A 25,033-nucleotide genomic window follows, 5' to 3' on the forward strand; every position below is an offset into this window, starting at 1 on the left:
GTCAGAATTGTGAGATAAAAAGTGGCAGTAACCTTTTGTATTTTTTAGTCCATGACGGAAACAAGCATCCACAGATATCATCTTGCGTACATCATCTTAGTTGTTATTCAAACCTCATGAGGTCTGACAGTAATTCTGTTACTTTTGCATTAAACTCCAGCACCAACATAACTTCTTATGATGTTTCCTCTTATAATGTGGTTTGTGGACTTGACACTGAGGAACATCACATTATAAATCAGGTTTCTGACAGAAGGAGAGCTGTGTGGGTGTGAGATGTACATTGTGGCAGCTCAGAGAAGAGGGGATGGGATATTTGTAATCTGCGTTGGACGTCAGACCCATCGCTTGTGGACTGCCACCATGATAAGAACCCCTGTGCACACAAACACAAATGATGCAATGATTGCTGTATCTTTGGCTGTACAGGGCTGCTTGAGCTGTCACCCCAATTGTTCAGATATATTGGAAATAATTACTGGCTTGACATTAACTTTTTTTGCTCACCAGCCACTGTAGCTAGTAGTTTTCCAAAGTAAAATTTTCACTGGCCAAAATGTTCTCGTTGGGAAATTTGTTGTTGACCACTGTACACACCCAAATCAAGTCTACATGAAATCTATAATATGACAGGTCATCAAATAGGCATATTTAGCTCTGATAGGGTTGTGTGTATCTCCCTTAATCTAGACAGAAAAACACTAATAGTTGCTTGTCTGAAAAAAAAGTGTAAATATAGTTTATTCTCAGCTATGACATTTAAATCTAGCATATTTTGTGTATGAGCCCATACAGTACCTAGTGAAATACATTTTTGCATGTGATTTGACAGTTTATTTTATATCAAACATCTAAGGTGTACATCATACCTGATACCTAGATGCACACTTTACAGTTGGTTTTATGACTGTCATTCTCTTCAAATGCTATTAAAGTTAGAAACATGTATACCAATGTCATATGTAACTTTAGAGACGGCCCCTAAATTTGCGAATATCAAACATCCATCGTCAAGCCAACTTTATGCCAGTCACATCAGATGTGCTATGGTTCTGCTGTGATCTTTGTTTGAAACAATTTTTTCTCTATGATTAATGAATCAGCTACGTAAATCGCACGTACATCCCTGCTTTATTGTTCAGATGAGAGTGCAGATTTCAGTGAGTGAGAGCGCGCCCTGGACAAAACTCCAGCGGTGCCTAATCTGAACGCCTCTGATTATAAGACATTGCGTTCATGAGCTCAACAGAATCATGTGTGATTGGTTAAAATGCGCAACGCGATTATAGCAGATGCCTTTGAGAAGACTACAATAAACTTCAACCTGCCAAAGTGGCTAGTGGGAGTGACTTTTACACGCCACAGCTGAAATCCACCCGCAAATGGCGGGTTGGCGGGTGTTAATGTCAAACCCTGTTGGCAAATAAGGTCAATCACCTGAGAGTGATGACATCAAAATTTCCTGTGTGAAGCCGGGCCATTAGCACTGCAAGGTCATTAGCCTCCGAGCCACTGTTGGTAAAATACACAACCTAGAAAAGAAGACCATCACAATATTACAGAAGGATATATGTACAGTATACTAATTTTCTGTATGCGTACATTTACCATTCAAAAGTTTGGTGTCACTATTGAATAGGGTTACACTTTATTTTAAGGTGTCATTGTTACAGTGTAATTATATATTTAAGTACTAAGTAATATTAATTAACTACATGTACTTATTATTGGGTTATGGTAGGATTAGGCTTTGGTTGAGGGTTAGTTGCATGTAATTATGCATGATTTACTGTTATTACTATGGTAAGTACATGTAACAAGGACACTGTAAAATAAAGTGTTGCCTTGAGTAGTTTTGAAAGAAGTCTCTTCTGCTCACCAAGGCTGCATTTATTTAATCTAAAATACAGTAAAACTAATATTGCGAAATTTCATTGAAAATTATTACAATTTAAAATAAATGTTTTAAAATGTAATTTATTCCACAAAGCTGAGTCTACAGTGTCAATGATCCTTCATAAATCATTCTAATAATTCTAATATGCTGATTTCTTATTATTATCAATGTTGTGCTACTTAATATTTTTGTGGAAACCGCGATACATTTTTTCAGGATTCTTTGATTAATAAAACGATGAACAACATTTATTTGAAATATAAATCTTTTGTAACATTATGAATGTATTTAATATCCCTTTGGATCAATTTAACGCATCCTAGCTGAATAATATAATTTTTTTTCTTTTTTTAAAAGCCCATTTCCTATAGTATAAAGACCCACTTTATCCACCTTATTTTTAACGTAAGAACAGACGCAGCCATTTGTAACTTGGCCGTTTAAAACAGCCTTTTTACCATATTATATAAATGTATTATTATGATTGTAAAAACACTGGTTTGTAGCACAAACAGTTTTACCGTTTAATGAATCATAGCGGCTAATGAATCAGAAGTCTCAGAAAATAGCTTACTTTCATGTTGCAAAATAAGGTGGATACTGTGAAAAATAAAAATGTATATAAAAGGATTTCAATGTTCCCAATTATTATTATTTATTTTTTTTAAATCTTCAAAAAATGTGTTTATAAATTAATCTCATGATTTCCAACATTAGAAAGCACAATGAAATGTAATAACATCAAATTCTGTATATTTATAATTTCGTTGTTAGAATTATGATGAGATCTTTTGTTTTATTTTTATTTATTGATTAATAATTTAATTTTGCTTATTGTTTTATTTTTTATACATTAGTAATTTAATTCATTTCATTAAAGTAATTAAATGTATTATTTAAATTGTATATTTATTTACATATAAAATATATAACGTAAAACATTTATATTTCAATATATACATTTTATATATTTTTAATACTTTTCCTAAGACAAAACAGCCCCGACCTGTTTGAATACACTACACATAATACTATATACCACAATGCAATGCAATGAAAACATACCTTCAGTGGGTCTGGCAAAAGGGAGGCAAGTTTCTCTGCATAGTCCTGCATTTGTGGGTACACGTAGATGGGTGTTGTGTGCCATAGACGTTTTAGCTGTTTCTCGGCTGCCTGTGTCACTTTCCTGCAATCATATTCAAACTTCTGATTCGATTTTAGAAAGAAAAAAAAAACATTTGGTAAACAAAAACAGAGCCCATGTAAAAGCTCAGGGCAATAACATGCTGAAACAAGTCCACAAACATTAATCTAATTGCGGTCATTTATTTAATTTCAACTGTAATGCACAATCATGACATAAACAAATGAAGATGTTAATTGAACCTTACGGGTTACAGTGTCCTACACTGACAGTGGCCACCCCCGCAAACAAGTCCAGATAGCGTCTTCCATCCACATCCCACAACCACTGCATGTAACCCTGGTTTATGAAGACTGGCTTCTTGTAATATGTTACCTTCATGGTCATGGGGTTGCAGTTGTGTTTCCTAATCTCTAGTAAACGGTCTTTAGACATGCCCTATAGGAGAATATTCATGCTTAAAAATATATTCTCTGTGTATTTGAAGATTTGATTTCCTCATGTGTATTAAGAATGTCCCCAGACATAAACCTCTTACCTGATATGGCTCAGGTTTATAGTTGTATGGGGGAATCTGGGGCAGCACAGGCGGTGGGTGTTTCACTGCTGATTTTTGGCATAGCACACCTGAGCAGAGGTAAAAAAAATTGTGCTTAGAAATGCATAGGGACAGTTCTATCTATCTATCTATCTATCTATCTATCTATCTATCTATCTATCTATCTATCTATCTATCTATCTATCTATCTATCTATCTATCTATCTATCTATCTATCTATCTGTCTGTCTATCTATCTACCTACACTAAGCAGTACGTTTATTTTTTATTTTTGAGTATATTTAGTCTCTCTCCGTTTCTATGAATCTCTCTCTAGTTTTATTATGTATAAATGATAGATAGATAGATAGATAGATAGATAGATAGATAGATAGACAGACAGACAGACAGACAGACAGACAGACAGACAGACAGACAGACAGACAGACAGACAGACAGACAGACCCCCTTCTGTTTATGGCCTTGCCCACTGATCTGGTAACTCCTATTACTATCCTTTAGAGACCTATAGTTGCTTGAAAGGCAGAAACTTCAAATGGCTTAAATGGGAGTGCACACAGCATGGATTTTTTTGTGATTTATTCAACAAAAGTAACATTACAAGTAGCCTACTAATCTACTTATTTAAGTTTCCCAACATTAATATTGTATGATGAAAAGATTCATTATTCTGATGCATTTCATGATTGAAGGAGCGCGCAAGCATTTATATTTTCTGTGTAATAGCAACATGTGCAGAATCTGAACACCTTTGTATTAAAGAAATTAAAGAACGCATGTCACATTAAAGATCATTCAAACTAAACGGGTATGGCTATACGACAACAAAGTAAAGATGATACAAATTAAACAATGCCCCATTGCTTTCTTAGTCTACTTTACGTTCCGATGCAATCTCCAGTCTTAGATCAATTTAAGTCTAAATTAAGGAATACTTCCATACAAAAATAACTGGGTTGATCATATTAAAAAAAGTCACATCATCCAGGTTTAAGGTTATACAGTGTGCATGTGCAATGACTATATTGACAGTAATGGGAAATTAAAAATATTGCTGAAACAATAAAAACATAGGTAGGCTACATTTAAAAAAAAAAAAATGCAAAGTGTATTCCGATTATTCCTCTGGCAAAGCAGCGTGAGTACATAGACCGTAAAAAAATATGGACGTCGCGACTTCATTGGCTTCCGCTGAAGTAACTGAAGCCAGGTCCGAATATGGCGCTGACATCTTGTGCAGATTTGGGGACCGATCTCGGGACCGGAATCTGCGCTTTAGAGAGCAGGAAGTCGAGGTGCGACATCAAAAGCCCGCCCACACTCTCACAGATGCAGAACAATTCATTATGTTGGTGTGAAATAAACAGTTATGGAAATTTAGAAATTAAAGTTAAAGCTACAATCTCCTCCCAAAAATCCCGAAAGAAGTCTGTTAGTGCCTCAGTGACAATTTCACTCAGAGAAGCCTTCAATCTCAGCTGTCAATCATGACGTCATGTTTTTATAACATCAAATAACGAACTAAAACTAAGCGTATTTAAAAAACAAACACTTGAAATGTAATCATCGTGATAAAAAACTGCCTACAATGACAAAAACCAACTTTTGGAAAAAATTATTTGAAGTGTAATTTGATTGTTTAGTTTGTTTCGCGTCCATTATAAAACACTGAGGGGCGGGGGTTAGGACCTATCCTAACCCCAGCCACCTGGGGGCGATCAGTTTCGGAGAGGAGTGCTATTGAGAATGAGGAGATACGTCATGGTCGTGGGCGGAGTCTGGCCCGTACACCATTCCGGGATCCGACGCTATCGGTTGCCAGGGGTAACATTGTAAGAGCGAAACAGAGATCAGAGCAGGAAAGACGGCTCGAGGAATTATCATCGCGGCGTTTAAGCGGAGAAATTACGAGAAAACTTGAAATGGAGAAGAAGAGGTCTCGTACAGGGAGAAACTTACTACCAGCGCCAAGCTGAGGTATTTAGAGAAGCTGATATCAAAAACGTTGACCCATACGAGCTGCCACGGCAGAACTCTTTACCACCTTGCACTGAAATGTTTCTATAAATATATTTCCTGTGCATTCTGAATAATAAATATATCTCCCCACTATCCTGCAGCAGTCCAGTGCTCGTCATCCTTAGCAGTGTTTTTCTCTTACTGATCATATTTTGTACCTGTTGAGTTTATATTTTTAAATTAATTTGACTAAAAATTTAAATGATCGTTTGTGTGCGCTGGTGCTATTGTAAATATTGAATTAATCTTAAACAGTGATGCACAGTAGAGGAAAATGACAGTCAACTAGGCCTACCTTGAATATTAATTAAGCGTTTTGGGCATAAACATGTTTATAGCATACAGTAAAATGACCGACAATGAAAAATGACAGAATAGTGATCAACATGTTTAATACAAATAAATAAAGGTTCGTATTGATCAAGTGTCTCACACTTCAGCATCGCGCTCACTAGTTAAGACCATGACTGACACCCTGTGGTGAAATAATGGCGTACGTTTACCAGCCGCTGCTTTCTCAGATCGGCTTGGGTGGATTAAAACTTAATGTTCAGTTGAGTTTGGAAAACTATGTACATAGTAATCATCAGAATATCTCTTCTCCAGTCTCTGTCCGAATTCATTACCTGGCGGGCAGACCCCCAAAATGGCGGAAGGGGGGCGGGGCGCTGTGTCGTGACGACATCTCCTCATTCTCAATACAGGTACAGGTGATCGCTTCAGATGTTGCGCAAGAATTAAAATGAAAAATTACACACATGGTAGGCCAATGCAAGTCTAAATAAACTGTTTTAAAGATTGAGGTTTATTGTAAAGTTCAGATAAGTTTTAATCTCTTATCAAAACTGCGTTTACCACACGGAGAGACTGGGCAGGGATTTATATGAGGTCGCCCTCTGAATAATAATAATAATTTGTTACATATATAGCGCTTTTCTAGGCTCTCAAAGCGCTTTACATATAGAAGGGGGGAATCTCCTCAACCACCACCAATGAATGTAGATACGATGGCTGGATTGCGTTTACATTAGATCACAATGCGCCCTTGACTACCTCTAGACCAGGACGATAACATTCCGATCAGAAACGCGTTTACACTTGTCTTTTCAATGTGTTTGTGGATAACATCCGGATACAGGTCGCATGTTAATGCCAAGTGTAAACACAATTATGCAAACCTTCACACAAATGTTCCTGTCACTTTAAATGTGGGGACAAAACCCCTGCATTCTTACCGCCTTCTTTGTGGAATTTCACACAAACGCCCGCGTTTGATTTCCACGAATCCGTTTTCCCCAGCAGAGACGGGCTGTGCAGCCGGGAACAAAGTTTAAGCATTATTACTGATGTTTTTCGGAACAATTCTTCTGCAGAGAATCTAAAAATTAACTGCTAAGAGCTGTGAATTCTCCCCCAAAGAGTGCTCGGGGAGGGTCGAGCTCAACCAATGAAATGTGGGGATAAAGTCTGTCTCGAGGCCTTGCGTCGTCCGTCCCTTCACAGAGAAGGGCTGTTCGTCTGGATTTTACATTATGTAACATTTAATTAACATATGGCTAAACGTAGGCCTATATCAAATCTAGTTTGTTCAGATGTATCAGGTTGTATCCACGAAATGCTAAATTAATGAATGTAAATGTCCAGAATATAAAATAATATACCCTAGATATTGTTATTTTGTAACAATGTTGTTATTTTTTCTCTTTTTTTCTCTTTTGGAAACATTATGCCATTGTTATGTTGTTTTTTTCTAGTTTTAAAATTATTTTATAGGCCTATACTTTTTATTGTTTACCGTTGTTTCAGACCCAGATTTTTTTTCTTAAAATATGAAAATCCATTATAAAAACATGAATTAGATTTTATTAACTATGATAAAATGTATCAATAATAATAATAGGAGGTTATATAAGCTGTAGAAGAAACGCACTGTGATTATTTTAAGCCCAGTGTATTATTTTCTAAGCAATATTTTGAAGTATTTTTAAGTATCATCAACTTGGATGTTTAAGTCATTTCAACTTAAACACATTTAACTGACTTTAAAATTAATTGAATCTTGTATTAATTATTTTTTAAAAGTTGAAAATTGCTTCTTAGCTGCTGTCCGTAACTTTTTTTGTGTTCAAGATTTACAAAAATTATATAATGAGACTGTACAACATGAATAGATTTTCCAAACCGTGTTTTTGTCTTACTCTGAATCATTATGGTACACTAGCCTAATAATACGTGTTTATATTGGGACTATTTCAGCCCGGTCTGGTAGGAACCGCTGCGGAGGAGCACAGTCCCTGCGTGACTCGCCATAGACATAAACAGAGAGAAGTATAGCTCCGGCTGCAATGTTCTTATGCAAGACGCAGTTCTGTTTATTAACTGCTAGAGCGCAAAAAGTAACGGACTGCAGCTTTAACTTTTGATGAGTTAAAAAGCAATGTAAAAACATATGTTGTCATTACTTATTGATCATATAATTTTTTACAGTGCAATGTGTATGCGTTGGCTGTAGGGCTGCCACTAACGACTATTTTTATATTGATTAATCTATCGACTAATTTATCGATTAATCAATTCATCTATCGACTAATTTATCACAATAATTTTTGACAATTTTACTTTAAAACATTTTATTTAACTTGCAACGTTGGCCTTCAGTAGTGTAGCTTACTATAAAAAAAAGTATAAATGTAAACAAGCCCTTGACAAAATGTAAAACTAAAAGAGTAAAAATGTACAAAATTTAAAAAAACAAAAAAAGAGAATATCAGCAAATACTTTTTATATAGAATAGTGTTGTCACGACAACAAAATTATGACTTTGATACGATACCACACTGAAGTACCTCAATAATGATACTGAATCAATACCATGGCAAAAAACTGTAAAAGTAATTGAATAATATGACAGAACTTACTATTCATTGTTTTATCATTGTTTTAGGGTTAAAAAAAAACCTAAAAACTCACTTGGCCGGCATGTTCCTGCTCTGCTTCACACAGAATATTAGGTCCGGCCCTTTAAGAGCTGCACGGACCAAATTCTTTGTAACACCCGATTTCTCATTCAATTCTGTATACGTTCACTTAAGACATATCCGTAGACTGCGTTTACCCGAATACTCGCCAGGACGTGCATTTTTAAAGATTTTTTACCATTCAAACCCAATAATCCGCGAAACTGGCGTCACGATCTGTCTGAGTGAAAGGCGTCTGCGCGCGCTTTAGGTCTGAGTCCGGCCGCGCCACACTTTTCCGCTGTGTTCTTTTTCCTGAGCTGCGCGTATATATTTGACTGTTCTGCTTCCATTGTTTAGTCCACACACGTCCTCACTCCTGCTGTCACACATGGACGCAAATTAAGAGTGCTGTCATTTTTAAAGTACCGGTACTACAACTTCAGATCGTACCCAACTTACCCAGTCGACTAAAATTTTGACGTCGACACTGCAGTCGATTGTATCGACTAATCGCGACAGGCCTAGTTGGCTGATTTGGTTAAATGTGTTTCAGGGCAAAATAAAAAGCCATTCTCAGAATAACCACTCCAACACACCTGAAACAGTCTGAGCAGGTGTTTTAATGGTTTTGCTATGCGATTTCACAAATAATGTTTCTCATGGAAAAGCAGAACACAATAAGGATGTATTACAGAAGATGTAGCCTATGATAGTCAGCTTACATAGGTTATCATCAGTTTAATTTCAGCACCTCCAGTTGTTTGAATTCACTAAAAAAGACAGTAAAGAAAATAGCAACATCATTTCAACAAGACATATCCTTAGTGCATAACAAACTAATGTTTTTGAATTTAAACCATTTTAATTCAGCAAAACGTTGATTAAATTGAAGTGGTTTGGGTTTGGTATATTGAAATCAAAAACTGATTTCAGTAACAAAGCTTAAAATGAATATATAATCATCCTGGAGATTTATCCACATGCCTTTTCTTTGATAAGCTTACTTGTCCTGAGTATTCACATTAAATGACATGCTGTTTTAAACACACGTTTTGCAGATTTGCCATTGCCTGAGATCGAAATCAATTTAATCTATTAAAAGAACTGAAGCATTACTTTGTCCATGCAGATTTATTATGAAACTCGGACCGTTGAACAACAAAGACATAAAAATATGTTATGCTACTCACAAATCAACAAAGTTAGATTATAGGTGATTTATGTGCTGTATGGCTTAGGCAAACCCAACAAAACAAATTATTAGTATTATCTGTAGGTTACATATAAATGCATTTCTACATAATATATATAACAATTGTATTTATTGTATATTTACATGTACACTTTAGACATAAACACGTTTAGTAAATAACTCTTTCCAACAAAATACACACCAGTCTTCTCTCAAGAGATTTCTGCATAAAATAAGGCAACGTGGAGTTTGACTCTTGCACTGGCATAGGGCTATTTTCGTTAACTCGTCTCCATGTAACTGGTTTTATGGTAAGTGATCTGTGCATGCACAAGATAATAACTATCTGGTTATTTTGGAATGAATTAATTTTATAAAATATTTTAAAATTTTCTTTTTTATATCAAACATAAAAAATAGGCTATGCAATGCTGAATTAATGGCTACCTAGAATTTGGAAAAATAGATTCTCACAGGGTTAACATTCAAAGAAACAGCGAATAACTCACTTTAAGCATTTGGAAAAACGCTGGCAGTTTACTTGTTTTTTTTTTTTTTTTTTTCATTTTACACCAGTTGTGTTCAAAATCAGTGCCAATAACATTTATAATACATACATTCGGCAGAAGTGTTCAAGTGAGTTTACCTCCACCTGAGAGTTGTGTATCAAAGGCAAATTCTCTAAAATTATAACAGTTTACAATCAGTTCAAATCCCTTTTCATGTATTTACTTTTGCATTAGTGCACCATAAGACATTTTGAATTGTACGGCTGAGATTACACTATGCTTCCAGAATGAACACCATAATATGCACGTAAATACCATTATATTTCAAATTCATCTAAATGTGAACACTTTAAATACCCAGATGATGCACTTAATTAAGTGTGGAATGTTGGACACTTTAATTTTGTAACAGAGGGGGAGGGGCTAACAAACACTGATGCTGAATGACAAAATAACCTAAAATTCATACACTACACTTCACGGTTGAGTGCATAGTGCGTCATTTGGGACACAGCTTTTGCCTAAATAGCTATTTCGCTATTGGCTAACATATAACCAAAAGGAAAAGTTGTACCACAGATGGAGAATTTTGCAAAACTAATCATATATAAAGTAAATAGGATCAAATTTGATTTCCTGGTAACTTTTAAATACTTTAAAACAGTTTGTTTAAGTGTAAAAATATTTTTTTTGGTGTTTTATAAGCGTTTCCTCATTAAAGTACACAATCTGTCAAAGAAACCTCTTTGACTTCAGTCTCTTTACAACGCTTTACACATAAAGTCCACAGACCCTTTTCAGAACTCGGCTCCTCATGCTTGCATCTAAGTAAAAGTATCATTTGTATAAATATAAATCCTCTTTAATAAATCAATGTAGCAAGATATGAGAAGGAGAAAAGCGCTTCTTTTAGGGCTTGGCATGAGCTGTTGACAGTCTAGTGTTTAGGATAGTTTTTGCTGCATTGGAGGCAGATCACATCCCTGCCTTCATGCACTGGACCACTATGTGCTAGTAGGATGGCATCAAGACTGTTGAATCCACATAACCGTTTCCCATCACCCTCATGCTTTCCTGTGGCATGGGACTGTACGATTGGTGGACGGCAGGTTTGCGGGGGTGAGGTGATTGCTGGCTTGTGTATTGATCAGCCTGGCTGTCCAAGTCCTGGCTGTAATTGTCCACACACTGATGGGATGTGTCCCTTTGCAGAAAGAGAATATTGTTTGATGTCACGTCTTTGACCTTGCTGTAGTCCTCCCCGGCGCAATCTGACCCTTCAGGCTCACGGTTAGGGTCTGAAAGCGGCCTAAGCAGTAGCATATTTTCCGGGTTGACCATCTCCACCTCTACATATTCCAAGGAACGTGACGGAGGCACGCCGTGAGCAGGAGTGTCGGAGCCGTCCAGATTGAACTGGTTGTAGCTTTGGGAATGTGGGCAGACCGGCTTGCTGAAGTGGCCCTCCTCCTGATGGTGAAGCTGGTAGTAGTTGCTTGCCATTGCATGTGGTGACAAATGGCTGAGGATCTCTGGGACGCTGTGGTAGGCCGGTTTCGCAGCTCCTACTTGGTAGTGGTGGTGAGGTTGGGGAGATGAAAACACAATTGGCCAGGTCTTGACGCGACCATCAGTGGACTCCGGAGAACTGGGTTCAGGGCCTTGGCTTTCACTGCTTTCAGTTGAAGCCCAGCTCGTTTCTCCATGCTGGCTGTACTGATGTTGATCGCTTCCGCTTCCTTCCCGTCTATCCATGCACTTCTCCAAAAGCAGGGTGCGACTGTCGCAGCTGCCCCGGCCGGAGTCGCAGTCCGATGGGCTTTTGGACTTCATGCAGTCCTCTGATAGATCTTTACCATCCAGTACCAGCTCTTGCTCCTCGTTGTCGTATACCTCAAGGTACTCCACCAGTAAGTCATCATAATCGGTGGTTGGAGGGAAAACTTGGATCACCAGGGAGTTGAAAATTTCCTCCGATTTCCCGCTCTGCAAAGAAAGCAAGGCAATTAAAATAACTGCCTAAAAATGCAATTCAAATAATGTCAAAGATTTATCAAAACTTTTATATCCTCAGCGCATGCCTACCAATTAATGAACTTGTGAGACATTTTAAGGGGTATAAAGATTATGCATTATGGATCTTTGGAAAAAAAATTTTTTTTTCTTAAATTTGGCTTGCTCAGTCTGGGTTTAAAAGACAATTAATATTCAGTGATATTATCGATTCAACTGCACTGACACTCAAAATTTGAACTGAACTCAATCAACATTGAACCGAATAATGACACTATTCATAGTTTTCAGTCACGTGACTGTTGCGGAGCATTGGAGGGCAAAACCGCCATAGAACTCCATAGAACTGCAGCACAAGCCTGTCAAATTTCCATCTTAAAACAAAAATATGTGAACAAGATGCACGTTTTGGGCACTTATGATCCATATACAGCACCTGCTGCAGTATTTCAATCACTGAAAACAACGGGACGTTTTTAAAACGCTTAACGTGAAAAACACTATAGGGTGAGTTGCACCAATAAGGATTAAATTAAGCAAAGTTTAAAGGATTTGTTGATATGGGTTTTATTTTAAATCGAGTTGTTGCATCACTTCATTTTAAACACAGATTAATTACGCAGTAAAACATTATAGAGCTGATCAAGCAGTAGACGGAGGGTGAACTGACGACAGGCTAAAGAATCCTTAGTGCAACCCTCCCTTAAAGTGCCGTAATGTATTAAAACAGTGATATTAAAAGATCAAATTCAGTTTACACCTTTTTGATGATGCATACTATATACAGGCAAGTAGATGAGGCAAGAATATGAACGCAACGCGTTTTCTTTATAATGGGTTTAGATGGGGAAAACACCTAACGAGAAACCTTGTGTTGCACTAATATTCTGTGTTCATCTGCTTTCCTGTACAAAGTATGCAACATCAATAAGGTGTATATTGAATTTGGTATTTTAATATCACTGTCTTACCGCATTAATACTGACTACAAACCTGGTAAAAATGACTAGCGGGCAATGGAGGAGAGCCTTGTTTTGCCCTCCAGGTGGGCGTTCCTATAAGCATGTGACGACACGTGAAAACTATGAATTGCCGTCTGTACACTCTAAAAAATGCTGGGTTAAAAACAAACCAAGTTGGGTTAAAACAACCCAATTGCTGGGTTAGTCCATTTTCAACCCAACTTGGTTTGTTTTTAACCCAGCATTTTTTAGAGTGTAAAGCTGCTTATAACTAAATTGGACTCCTTTCATAATTGATGAACTTTGCAACATTGACTGTTATTGAGCTTAATGAATCAACGCTGAAATCAAAAGCCACTATTGACATCAGTAGAGCTGTTATACAGCTGAAATCAAATTAGTTTCATTGATGAATTCTGCAACATTAAAAAGCCCCAATTATGTTTTTTTCATGTAATATAGCTATCTGTAAAAATAAACATCTGCAAAGTTGTAAAGTCAAAAGTGCACGATAAATAAAGTTATTGTTTCCCAAAAGAAAAATCAACTCTGAACGGCCTATATGAGTCGTTTGTACTTTGAATCCAAATCAGTGACGGCTACACGTCACTAGCAAACACATTTGCATAATGTCCGCCTATGTTCTCCGTTGTCCGCTCGCAAACAACTTGACCCGCACTTCAACGCGGGATTTGCAAAATGCTTGCTCTTGAAAGATGGGTCATTACCCAGTTTATTTGGACCAGCTTACTCAGCAGAATCACAACCTGTAAGTAATAAGTAGTAAATAATTATTAATGTATATAGTTTCTACCGGGTGTTCAAAATACGTCGTTTTGTGTTTTATATTGTGTAGGTCTCCAGCTAATCGGCTAACTCACGTTATTACTGTCCTACTGAAATAGTTCATGCTAATCAGCTGTGTGCCACTATTACCTAAAACTGTGTCTGTTAATGCAGATTGTCTGTCGTTCTTACTACTTTGAGTAAAGATAAAGGATGAAGCAAGATTTGCTTTACAAACTTAATGTTACATCAGTCATTCACGTTAGTGCTCGGCTAATGTACATGTGCACCGCAATAAATTAGAAATATACACATGGGTTTGTTGATGCTGATGGTGAGGAATTACAGTTGCAACATCTCATAAGGTACCTCAAAATGATTAGCGTAACACTGAGAAACGTGTAAAGTTCTTCCAGTGTTTCATCATCGGACTCGCGCTCGGATTGATATAGTAAAATCAATGACATCGTTACTGTCTTTACAGTGGGTACAATCGCTGAGCTTTAGGAAGCCTCCAGGCAGGGGCGCCGCTAGCAATTTTGAGCCCTATGAAAGAATTTTATGTTGGGCCCTCTACCACACCAACCTAGCTATCCAAAATCTTTGTCTGAAATTTAATAATACTGACCAATTAAGCTCCGCTCGCTTAAAATTAAGATACAATTTATACAAAACAAAACTTAATGAAGTGGTCACAATCATGTCTCATCAACTCCATTCATCTTATGATGTGTCCTATCTCATGCTGTTCACTTTTCATAATCGATATAGATTAACAGATTGACAACATAGACATAAAAAACAACATTATAATATTTAAACATAAATATAAAAATAAATACCTTAATGGCTGCAACAATAGCACAGAGAAATTTCATGTCGGAGTGGGATATGAATGAACGTAGTTTTTACCGGTGAGCGTGAGCAGTTCATGAGTGAAGCGTTTTGCTGGATTTTGCCGGAAATGCGCCATCTTTTTTTTATATTTGTAACTCTTTGGTAGATTATACATTTATAATACATTACTACTAGTACTGTTACTACTAATAAAACCGATCTCTGGGGGCCCCAAAAGTGTTTGGGCCCTTAGAATCGTCCTAACTTTCCCCCCCTTAGCTGCGCCCCTGCCTCCAGGGGTGTGTTTCCCGAAACGTCGTTAGCCAACTATGGTTGCAAGTTCCGTCGTTATCAGCATAGTTCAACGAGTCGGTGTTTCCCGAAACCAGAGTTTCAACGAACGTTCGCAAACAACATCGCAAAGTTGCGTGGTTGGAACGACATCTCTCGACCTGTGGTTAGAAGTATAGTTTCTTGTTTGCATAACATGTGGACTTAATAAATCCTTATCTTGAGCAAAATACGCAAGCTGACATTCAGTAAAACCTATATCTTTTATTTAGAATACATACAAATGTAATTTACGTCTTTTAGTTTGTCAAGAGATTTAAAGCACTGTTTTTGAAGAGTGCGCATGTGCGTACATGCTCTAGTACATTAGGACGAGCCAATGATTGAATCTGGAAATAAAGCAAAATAAGTGAGAACAATTAGAATTAGTCCTCAGATGCCATGTTCATAATTTATAGCAAAAATTCTAGCATTAATTCAACCTTAAACGGATTCATTAAAATAAGTTATTACCTGCGTGACATCATTAACCAATGTGGTTGAACGACAAATTTGCGACAATACGGTTTCGGGAAACAGTCGTCAGTAGGTAGTTGATTTCTTCAACGATGCATCGTACTATGGTAGTTAAGCAGTGAGTTGCGTCATTGCACGGGAAACGCACAACCCTAAGCTGAAGTTCAGTTATGGTAATGAGCGTTTCACTTTATGCGGTAGGCCAAACTGGGCCGTCTGGCCAATCAGAGTCGAATAGGCTCTCGGAAAAGAGAGATGTAGAGAGACTGAATCATCGGATGAGTCGTTTGAGAATCATTGAACATTGTGGGGATGTGCAATGCATGTTATGAGAAAATTAAACTGTTTTTTTTTTTTACTTTAAAGCTACACTGTGTGATATTTTCTCCCATCTAGCGGTGAAAAGGTATATGACCATCCAGTGAATATTAGTTTCTGTTCCTCTCAATTCCGATTTCGTTTGAACTCCTACGGTGGCCGATTTAGTCCAAGATTAAACATGGCTTCCAGTTCGACCTCGTCCACATTCGACACGGTGCCATCCAGTGTTAAAACGCGAAAGGCGAAGCTTGAATTTACGGGTATGTCCCTCTTTGGCTAATGTGCTTTCAAGATGGACGGGCAACATGGCGACCGGCATTCGAACGCCTTTCCCGTATGTATTTTCAATGGCATATTATAAACTTATGAGAATACTTTATTACTTGAAAGAAGTAAATATACATTAATGAGCACATATATTTTTGAAAGAACTAAGTGTTTTTAGCTAAGAATAAACTAAAAAAGTTACACAGTGTAGCTTTAATGCATGTAAACCTGTTGTAGGAGACCTACAGAACAAAATCAGAAACATTTAAAATAGCGTAGTAGGGGCATTTTAACATGTTATTTTCCTGTTTATCACTGCGAAGCTGCGAAGACACAATTCGCATTGTATAAAGAGCTTTATAAATAAATGTGACTTGACTTGAATTAACTTTCAATGGTTGCATAACACAATAATTAAAATTGAATCATAAGTGACATCAATCTTTGCTGTATGCCGTTACAACAAACACATTCGGTCCATCTTAAAGAGTCTAACTTGAACATTTTCAAAGATGGAAACAAACTCTTCTAAAGGTACACGAGTGACATTTTCATTACCTTGAGCAACTGTTTGTCGAATCCTTTGATTTTCGGTCCAGGAACAGGAGGCAGCAAACAAAGCTTCACACTGAAAACAAATTTATTTGGGGAAAAAAAATATTGAATTCAGAACTGTTCTTCAAAGATTAAATAAACTTTTAGTAGATAAAATGTACTCATTTGGATGATTTATTTAGATGAAATATAATATTTTCCTTAGGTGTTTGATAGTTAATTTGTCTTCATTTCTTTGTTAATTCATGGCTAAGAACAATGTCTATCAACAAATGTTTTCTAAGCATGATCATAATATAAGCACTATGGATACTGAAAAGGATTTATCTGCGATACGGAGCAAAATCTTCCACGTGTCCCGACAGGATTAAGAGATTAATTTTGGATCCCGTTTGTCCTTGTACTATTGAGAATGCCTCACATTATTTGACCACATAATTAGTCTATCTTTGTCTATTTTAAATCTATGCTGAGAGAAACTGGCCTAGAAACTACATTTGAGAGTGAAGTGAGGTACTGCAAAATCTGGATCAATCCTCTAATGGCAGTTTAATCCTACATAATAAGTATTTGTCAGCAAGAACAATGAGGTGTATAAGTAGTCCGAGCAAATTTGATTTCAATCACACTTATAGGTATGAATGAAATAATAGGTATTTGCCACAGAGAATAAAATGCTAAACTAAATAGATGAGATGTCAACCAGCGAAATATATCTGTAAACAAAAACATTACATTAATACGTGGTAAAAATATGAGACAGGAGGAACATTTATTTGGCAATGCTTTTGCGTTCACTCTCAAAACTTTGGTCTTCTTTGCGAGTGAACGCAAAGTTTCTCAGGGGAATGAAAAACCAAAATATTTCCAAATATTTTTTCATATTTCATCTTATATTTTTTCCCCCACCATGTCCCTTTAGGGGCTCCGTGCATTTAAAATAACGTAAAATACATTTAATATGAAATAAATAAATACAAATAAAATACATTTAGGGCTGAGAAGTGGAAATGTTTCAGGTACAAAAACGCACCTGTTTCTATTCATGTTTAGCGCCCAGGTGAGGATGAGGACGATGAAGACAGAGAAAATTGTGATCATGATCCACAGCGATTGCTCTCTGGGTCTATCTACATAGAACAAACATAAAAACAGGAAACGGTGATGAATAGAGTACATCTCCACTGCAATTTGTTTTCTACTTATGACAATAGTTTGCGGTGAAACATACAGTACTAACAAAAATGAAAAGGAACAGGATAAACACTGGGTAAAAATTGGGTCACTGCATTTAAAAAATAACCAAAAATACAATGAAAAAAAACCCTTTTCTAAATAAACTAATTGGAACAGTGTGGTGTTTGAAAATGCTGTGAGCTGGAAACAGGCTGATCTCGGACTCATTTTGCTCTATTTCATGCTTGACGTCGTCAGGTGCGACTCCCACCGGGCCTGACTTTCCATGGAAGCTCCAGGGCAACTGAGGCCCAACAGGAGCTGCAGCTCAAAAACATGCGTGGCTGAGGTTGTGCTAGCCGGGTGAAGATGAGGTTATAATTCCCTGGAGAAACTGAAGCCTGTTGGTATTCCCTCTAGAATGGTCTGCTCTGTTAGATACATATGCATAGAACAGATTTGTTCTCAGGCTCAGCGGGAGACCATAGAAACATAGACAGTGTTCCTGAAACGGCTCCCTGGCGGTGCTGAATGATCATTTAATAGGCTTCAAGATTACCTCAATCTACCGAACCAGACTTTTTTTTTATTTCTCTTACATGTGTCTGAAAAAGGGCAGATCTTTTTTAGATGTTACCATTTTTCGTATTATTACTGGGGCACATTTTTCTTTTTATGTTTAGCAGCTGGCAAGTTCAAATGTTAGAGAATTGAAAATGTGGGATTACAAATGTAAATTAAACTAGAAAATAATGTAACTTTCAACTCAAATTGTTATGCTGATAATATGATTTGTAATAGTTTTACTATATCAGAAAAAAATCAGAAAATACATTTTGTATGGAATACAAAAAGTTTGGAATAATTCAGATTTTTAAAGTCTCCAATGCTCACCAAGGCTGCCATTTTATGGTAATTTTGCACAATATTATTATTATTAAAATGTGATTTAATTCTGTGATAGCAAAGCTGAATTTTCATTGATTCAGTCTTCAGTGTCACATGATCCTTCAGCAATCTATTAATATACTGATTTAATGCTCAATTATTATCAGGGATCATGTGCTACAAACTTACGTATTCTGTAAAACACGTTGCATTGCTTCCGCTTCAGATCTTTTCTATGTACTTTGTTATATATAGAGCCGTTTTACTCAATATGCCTTCAAAAGAGCAAAAAAAGATGAGCATAACCGATGTCCATCATATATGTAGATTGATATACATAAGGTTTTTTTATTTTTCTTCTCACAAACATTTAGATATTTAAATAAAATAAAATGCCAGCAATAAAAATAACAGCTTTTGGAACACATTATACATTCATTTGCATCAATTTAATGTGTCAATTTAATTTTAATTAATTATATATATATATATATATATATATATATATATATATATATATATATATATATATATATATATATATATATATATATATATATATATATATATATATATATATATATATATATATATATATATATATATATATATATATTAAAAAAAAAAGATCTTAATTACCCAGGCCCAAACTTTTAATTGGCAGTGTATTGGCAGTAAAATTTTAAGCAGCACAGCTGTTTTAATATTGATAATAATAAGAAATGTTTCTTGAGCAGCAAATCAGCATATTAGAGTGATTTCTGAAATGACCATGTGACACTGAAGATTGGAGTAATGATGCTGAAAATTCAGCTTTGATCACAGGAATAAATTACTTAATTCCAATTTTAATTATAATAATAATGTGAGAAAATGTTGAATGTAGAAAATGGTAAATTTAGGTTTGTATATATATATATATATATATATATATTAATCTACAGCAGTTTTTTGGTACAAATCTTTAAAATATTATTCAACAAATGTAAATCACAAAAAAAATCTCCCTAAAATTGTACAAACTTTACTTTAAATAATGAGGGGGAAAAAAAAAAACTTACAGTCGGGAATTTTGATGTAGGTGGTTTGGGTCCACTCACTCCAGAACCCATGATCGGGTTTACATCGCACCTGCACCATGTATTCTTTACAAGGGTGAAGACTGAACACGTTATAGTTCTTCTGCTTGCCAGCATCATACTCCTACACACACATAAAGAGAACATTTAAGATCACTTATAATTCATTACTATTGGTCACCCTTTAATTTGTCTGTGGGTTTTGCAAATGAAAAGTATTAAAAAGAACTTGTGACTAACCCTAGTGACACCATTGGATCCTCAAACTGTCGGTCAAACCTCATAACTCCTATTATGAATGCAGTGCTGCGCACAATTTGGAACGTCTCTGCTTGTTTGCAATGCAAGGGAACATAACGGACTGGTTCTTTGAATAAGTAAAGCGTTTCCTACTCTCAAGAAACACTATATACTCTGCCCTGCCGCTTTAAATAGGGCCATGCTTAAGAGTCTATGATTGGATCATTATTGCATGTTATTATGTTTCTAGCATGTGTTTGACAACAGTTCAATACCGGTCAATACCAGATGTTGACCAAAAATGTATGCACTTGTTGTGATGTTATTTCCATCAAGAGGCACATACATTTTTGGTCAAGATCTTGTATTGAGAATGCAAGAGTCAATTGCATTGATGGTTGCACTATTGCTCTCAGGTTACTCTGTCACTAGGCAAGGCGATCATTATTGGTCATGCCTCTGTGTTACTGAAGCACAGCCTTTGGTGTAAGAAAAAAAAAATCTGGTTCGATCTAGTCCCTGTTGTTCTGCATATCTAGCCTCCCTCTGAGGACTAATGAAGACATAAACCCAGACTGGGACAGTCAATGATTAAGCTGCTTTGTGAAAAAGCTGATTTAACGTGGGCCACTTGCTGTCCTCCTGCGTTCCATTCATTTAAGATCTTGGATAAAGTCACAAACAAACAACTGCTACTGTTAACTATTTTCTAGTCCGTTTGGTAATATTTAAAAATCTCACATTCAACAAGTTAGTTTGTAATACTAGTCCATCATATTAAGAAAACAAGTACTGTATGTTGTAAAGATTGGCCAACTGTATTCTAGTTGTTTCCTCTAGGTGGCGCTAATCTAAATAGTCCAGTGCAAACAAGGTAACAAATCTAGATTGAAATGTTAGCCATAATCAAACACTTTATAAAAAAGATGTACAGGTAATTTTTTTTTTCAACCTACCTCCCATTCTTCATCTTTTTCTTGTTTAACTCGTAGCTGGTAAAGTAGCGTGATCCACCCTGAGCGGGTGTCTGCGGTTCGTGGTTTCTCCCAGGACACTCTCAGAAAAGGATACGGGTCTTCATGGATTACTTTGACTGTGACGTTCTCTGGAGTGTTTGGTTGAACTGTGGGTGAAATAGAGAGGACAGGATAGGATAAGCAAAATATACAAGAGTTGAGGGCAGTTGCGGCCTAATGGTTAGAGAACCAGACTGGTTACCCGAAGGTTGCAGGTTTGATTCTCAATACCGGCATAAGCAAGGCACCTATCCCCCAATCGCTCTCGGGCGCCACAGCAAAAATGACTGCCTACTGCTACGGGTGTGTGTGTGTGTGTGTGTGTGTGTTCATTACTCAAAAGAGGACAAATTCTGCAATTTCAGAATTGTTTTCATTTTAAAAATAATTGCTGTTCTACTAAACGTTCAGTACTAGACTTTTATGATGTTACAAAATATTTTTGTCACTTCTGATCAATTGAATGCGTCCTTGCTGAATAAAAGTATTAATTTGACTCCAAACTTTTGAATGGTAGTGTAGATCACGCCATTTTGAATGTTGGGAATGAAGGAATACTTACTCAAAAATGAAAATTCTGTCATCATTTAATCACCCTCATGTTAAACACAAAATATAATATACATATAAATAATACAAATTAGATTAAAAAAATACTAATAATAATATGCTGAATGTCAATATATAAGGGCGAAAAAGCAACATATAAGTGTTCCATATGACTTTTAAAGCCATACGACCACTTTGTATGAGGAACAGGCTGAATTTTGCATCATTTACAGAAAATCTTGCCCTCCACTGCGTTCAAATCTCAGTTTTGCCATTTGTAATAGTTACTTAATGCTTTGATTAAACAGATAAGAGTAGCTCTGATATGTTTGTGTTACAAAAATGTCATGCAGGTTTTTGAACGACATGAGGGTGAGTAAACGATGACATAATGTTCATTCTTGTGTGAACTATTGATTTAAAATTCTGTACGTTCAGCAATAACACAGAAAACTAGTTTCTTCCAGTTTGAGGGTAAAAAGCTAGTTGACTTGACACCTAATAAGGTCAACCTAAGGGACCTTTGCACACAAACTTCAAAACTTGCTGAAGAAGGAAGAAAGAAAGAACAGAAAAGTGTCCTTAGATATTGTGAATGAGTGTTTCGCCCCTTCAGCGTAAGTAAAAAACATGAGTTAAAGTTTAGTCTCAGTTATAGTTGTACACAACGAGTTAATGATAAGACGGAATAGGACTGCACAAATTCAGGACAAAGGAATGTGACATGACAAACTGTGCAGGAACTACTAAAAATAAACGGATAAAATGAATTAAATTGGTAAAAATGACCCTTTTGGCTTAATGCAGGAGCAAACATGTGACTGACGGAAACTGTGTGTAATATTTTATGACTCAAACAGAATAATGTTCTTTCGCAACAGTGATTCCAGACGGGCAGCAATAACATTCCTCACATTGATGACCCCACCGCAATAAAATCTGCAACAGCGGTCTGTAACATCCAGTTGGTACTAATAAATGAAATTACAAACAAATGACACATTATGCAGGAAAGAACATTAGGTGAGAGGGGCAGATGAAGGGAAATGAATGGGGGCAATAAACGAAGAGAGGGGGGTGGTACAGTACAGGTCACACCTACAGAAAAGCTTATGATGACAACATATAAGCGTACCTATGTAGACCACATCCACCTCCACGGGGTCTGAAACATTCTTTCCCAGGGCGTTAGTGGCCACCACGGTGATGTTATAGTTGACCCAAATCGATGTTTCATTTTTGTTGAAGAAACATGAGTTCTTGCCCGCAGTTCTGTAATCCGGGCACTCGAAGACCGTCTCTGAGCTGAATATGAGAGATACCAAAAGACAGGTTTACACTTGCTAACTGAAATATATTTTTGTATATTTATGCATTTGGCAGACGCTTTTATCCAAAGAGACTTACAGTGCCCTTATTGCAGGGATGATACAGACACCAGTATAAAAACATTTCTACAGCTAGTTTGTGTCGGAACCCTGTGACAATCCATGGCAAAAACATGCACTTCGAAAACTAAAAAACTATATTTTGATGATAAACGTGCCAACCATAATGTGTACTTTTCATTTACTATTTGGGCCAAAAAGAAAATGAGGTTTTTTTTTTGTGTTTAGTCCATGTCTTTAAGCTTTGTATCTACACTACAATTAAAAAGTCTGATATCAATAATATGTATATTCTGAAATAAATTAATTTTAAAATTGATCAAAAGTGACAAAGACATTATTACAAAAAATATATATTTCAAATATATGCTGTACTTGTGAATTCATTATTCATCAAAAAATCCTAAAAAAAACAAATAACGATCATAATTTCTTGAGCTGCAAATCATCATATTAGAATGATTTCTTAAGGATCATGTGACACTGAAGACTGGAGTAATGATGCTGAAAATTCAGCTTTGCCATCACAGGAATAAATTACATTTGAAAATAAAATAGAAAACAGTTATTTTAAATTGTAATAATATTTCACAATATTTCACTTTTGATCAAATAAATGCAGGTCTTTCGAATAGTAGTGTAGTGTACTCATCAAAGTTGACAAAATAAACCTTTTATTGCAGTAAATGTACAGTCTTTTCTGGGAAAATGGACCAAAAATATTGATGATTCCCTGCAGGGGTGTATGTAAAAAAAAAAAAAAGTGTATCCCCACAACATTACAAGCTCATTTCATACTGCATCTCATAATTTTACCCTTGAAATATCAAAATTCAGCACATTCTTCACATGCAAACTATACGAACATGAATTCTACGAACTCCACTTATTACATGGTATTAGGTTTGATCTGTTTGTTTACAGTGCTTGCAGAATCTCAAAGCCATAATGTTGGCATAACACTTCATGGATCTGCTCTGGTGAAAATCGGGGTAATTTATATTTAACAGGCACATGTAAGTTGGCTGAAGGCAAGTCAAGTATATCTTTCTAATTATTTCACATATGAGCTCAGAAACAGAGAAATAAACACATGGCAGAGAAAATCTAGTCAAAACCACTCATTACTGGAGAGCAAAGGGCAAGACACAATGAGACCTTTGATATCTCATCGGGAGGCAAAAAAAAGATGCTCATTAAACACTGAGTCTACTCTCAAGATTGAAAGGAAATGCTTTCTTGGCTCTAGAAAGGGAAGAAGTAAGAGAAACTGACTGTTCTAGATGGTAGTAGAGGGCGTAGGTGGTTGGCAGACCCCCGTCATCTCCAGGCTCCCACCAGCAGGTGAAGGTCTCCTTCTCTGGAGAGCGACAGCTTGTGAGTATGGGTTTGCCTGGGGGACTGACACCTGCGGATATATTGCGCCCAGTTAGAGTGCATCGAGTGGTGCAGGTATGACTTCAGAACCCGGAAGTCTAATTCTCCGCTGGTTCCTTAGAGATTTTCCTATGGGGTTTTATAATGGGCCTTTTCAGTTTACTGTTTACCACAGGCTTTATTTTACTCATAAATTGAAAAAGCCCATTATAAAACCCCATAGGAAAATCTCGATGGAACCATCGGGCGAATTTGACTTACGGGTTCTGATGTCAACTTTTGAAAGGTAGTGTATGTGTGAAGATGAAGTTAGTAACGTTGTACTGCTTAGGTTCATAAGCAATAACACTGCTCACCTGCTGCTTGTGATACTAAATTGGCAATAAAGGTCAAAATCAGCACGGCCCCAGAGTTCCTCATTGTCCCTGATGGCTTCTAAACCCTTTAGATCTGTCAATGAGAGATAAGAGAGAAAGCAAGATATGAGAT

At 36.4% G+C, this 25,033-nt stretch overlaps 2 protein-coding genes across 2 annotated transcripts in view; both read right to left on the reverse strand.

Moving 5' to 3' along the window:
* The window catches only part of agxt2 (alanine--glyoxylate aminotransferase 2), a 26,922-nt gene extending 19,795 nt beyond the window's left edge, over positions 1 to 7,127 (reverse strand). The window contains exons 1-6 of the mRNA XM_079835713.1: positions 6,858 to 7,127; positions 3,583 to 3,671; positions 3,292 to 3,482; positions 2,963 to 3,086; positions 1,438 to 1,532; positions 283 to 376 (exon numbers count right to left, since the gene is read on the reverse strand). Of these exons, the coding sequence (XP_079691839.1) occupies positions 283 to 376; positions 1,438 to 1,532; positions 2,963 to 3,086; positions 3,292 to 3,482; positions 3,583 to 3,671; positions 6,858 to 6,960 (696 nt within the window). The 5' untranslated portion in view covers positions 6,961 to 7,127. The remainder of the gene's footprint in view (positions 1 to 282; positions 377 to 1,437; positions 1,533 to 2,962; positions 3,087 to 3,291; positions 3,483 to 3,582; positions 3,672 to 6,857) is intronic.
* A 2,055-nt stretch (positions 7,128 to 9,182) lies between these two features.
* prlra (prolactin receptor a) overlaps positions 9,183 to 25,033 on the reverse strand; it is a 42,772-nt gene continuing 26,921 nt past the window's right edge. The window contains exons 2-9 of the mRNA XM_079835714.1: positions 24,901 to 24,994; positions 24,443 to 24,575; positions 22,915 to 23,084; positions 21,171 to 21,337; positions 19,957 to 20,098; positions 17,865 to 17,961; positions 16,835 to 16,904; positions 9,183 to 12,269 (exon numbers count right to left, since the gene is read on the reverse strand). Of these exons, the coding sequence (XP_079691840.1) occupies positions 11,295 to 12,269; positions 16,835 to 16,904; positions 17,865 to 17,961; positions 19,957 to 20,098; positions 21,171 to 21,337; positions 22,915 to 23,084; positions 24,443 to 24,575; positions 24,901 to 24,964 (1,818 nt within the window). The 5' untranslated portion in view covers positions 24,965 to 24,994 and the 3' untranslated portion in view covers positions 9,183 to 11,294. The remainder of the gene's footprint in view (positions 12,270 to 16,834; positions 16,905 to 17,864; positions 17,962 to 19,956; positions 20,099 to 21,170; positions 21,338 to 22,914; positions 23,085 to 24,442; positions 24,576 to 24,900; positions 24,995 to 25,033) is intronic.

This window comes from Gobio gobio (assembly GCF_949357685.1).
Source record: "Gobio gobio genome assembly, chromosome: 14".
NCBI lineage: Eukaryota > Metazoa > Chordata > Actinopteri > Cypriniformes > Gobionidae > Gobio > Gobio gobio.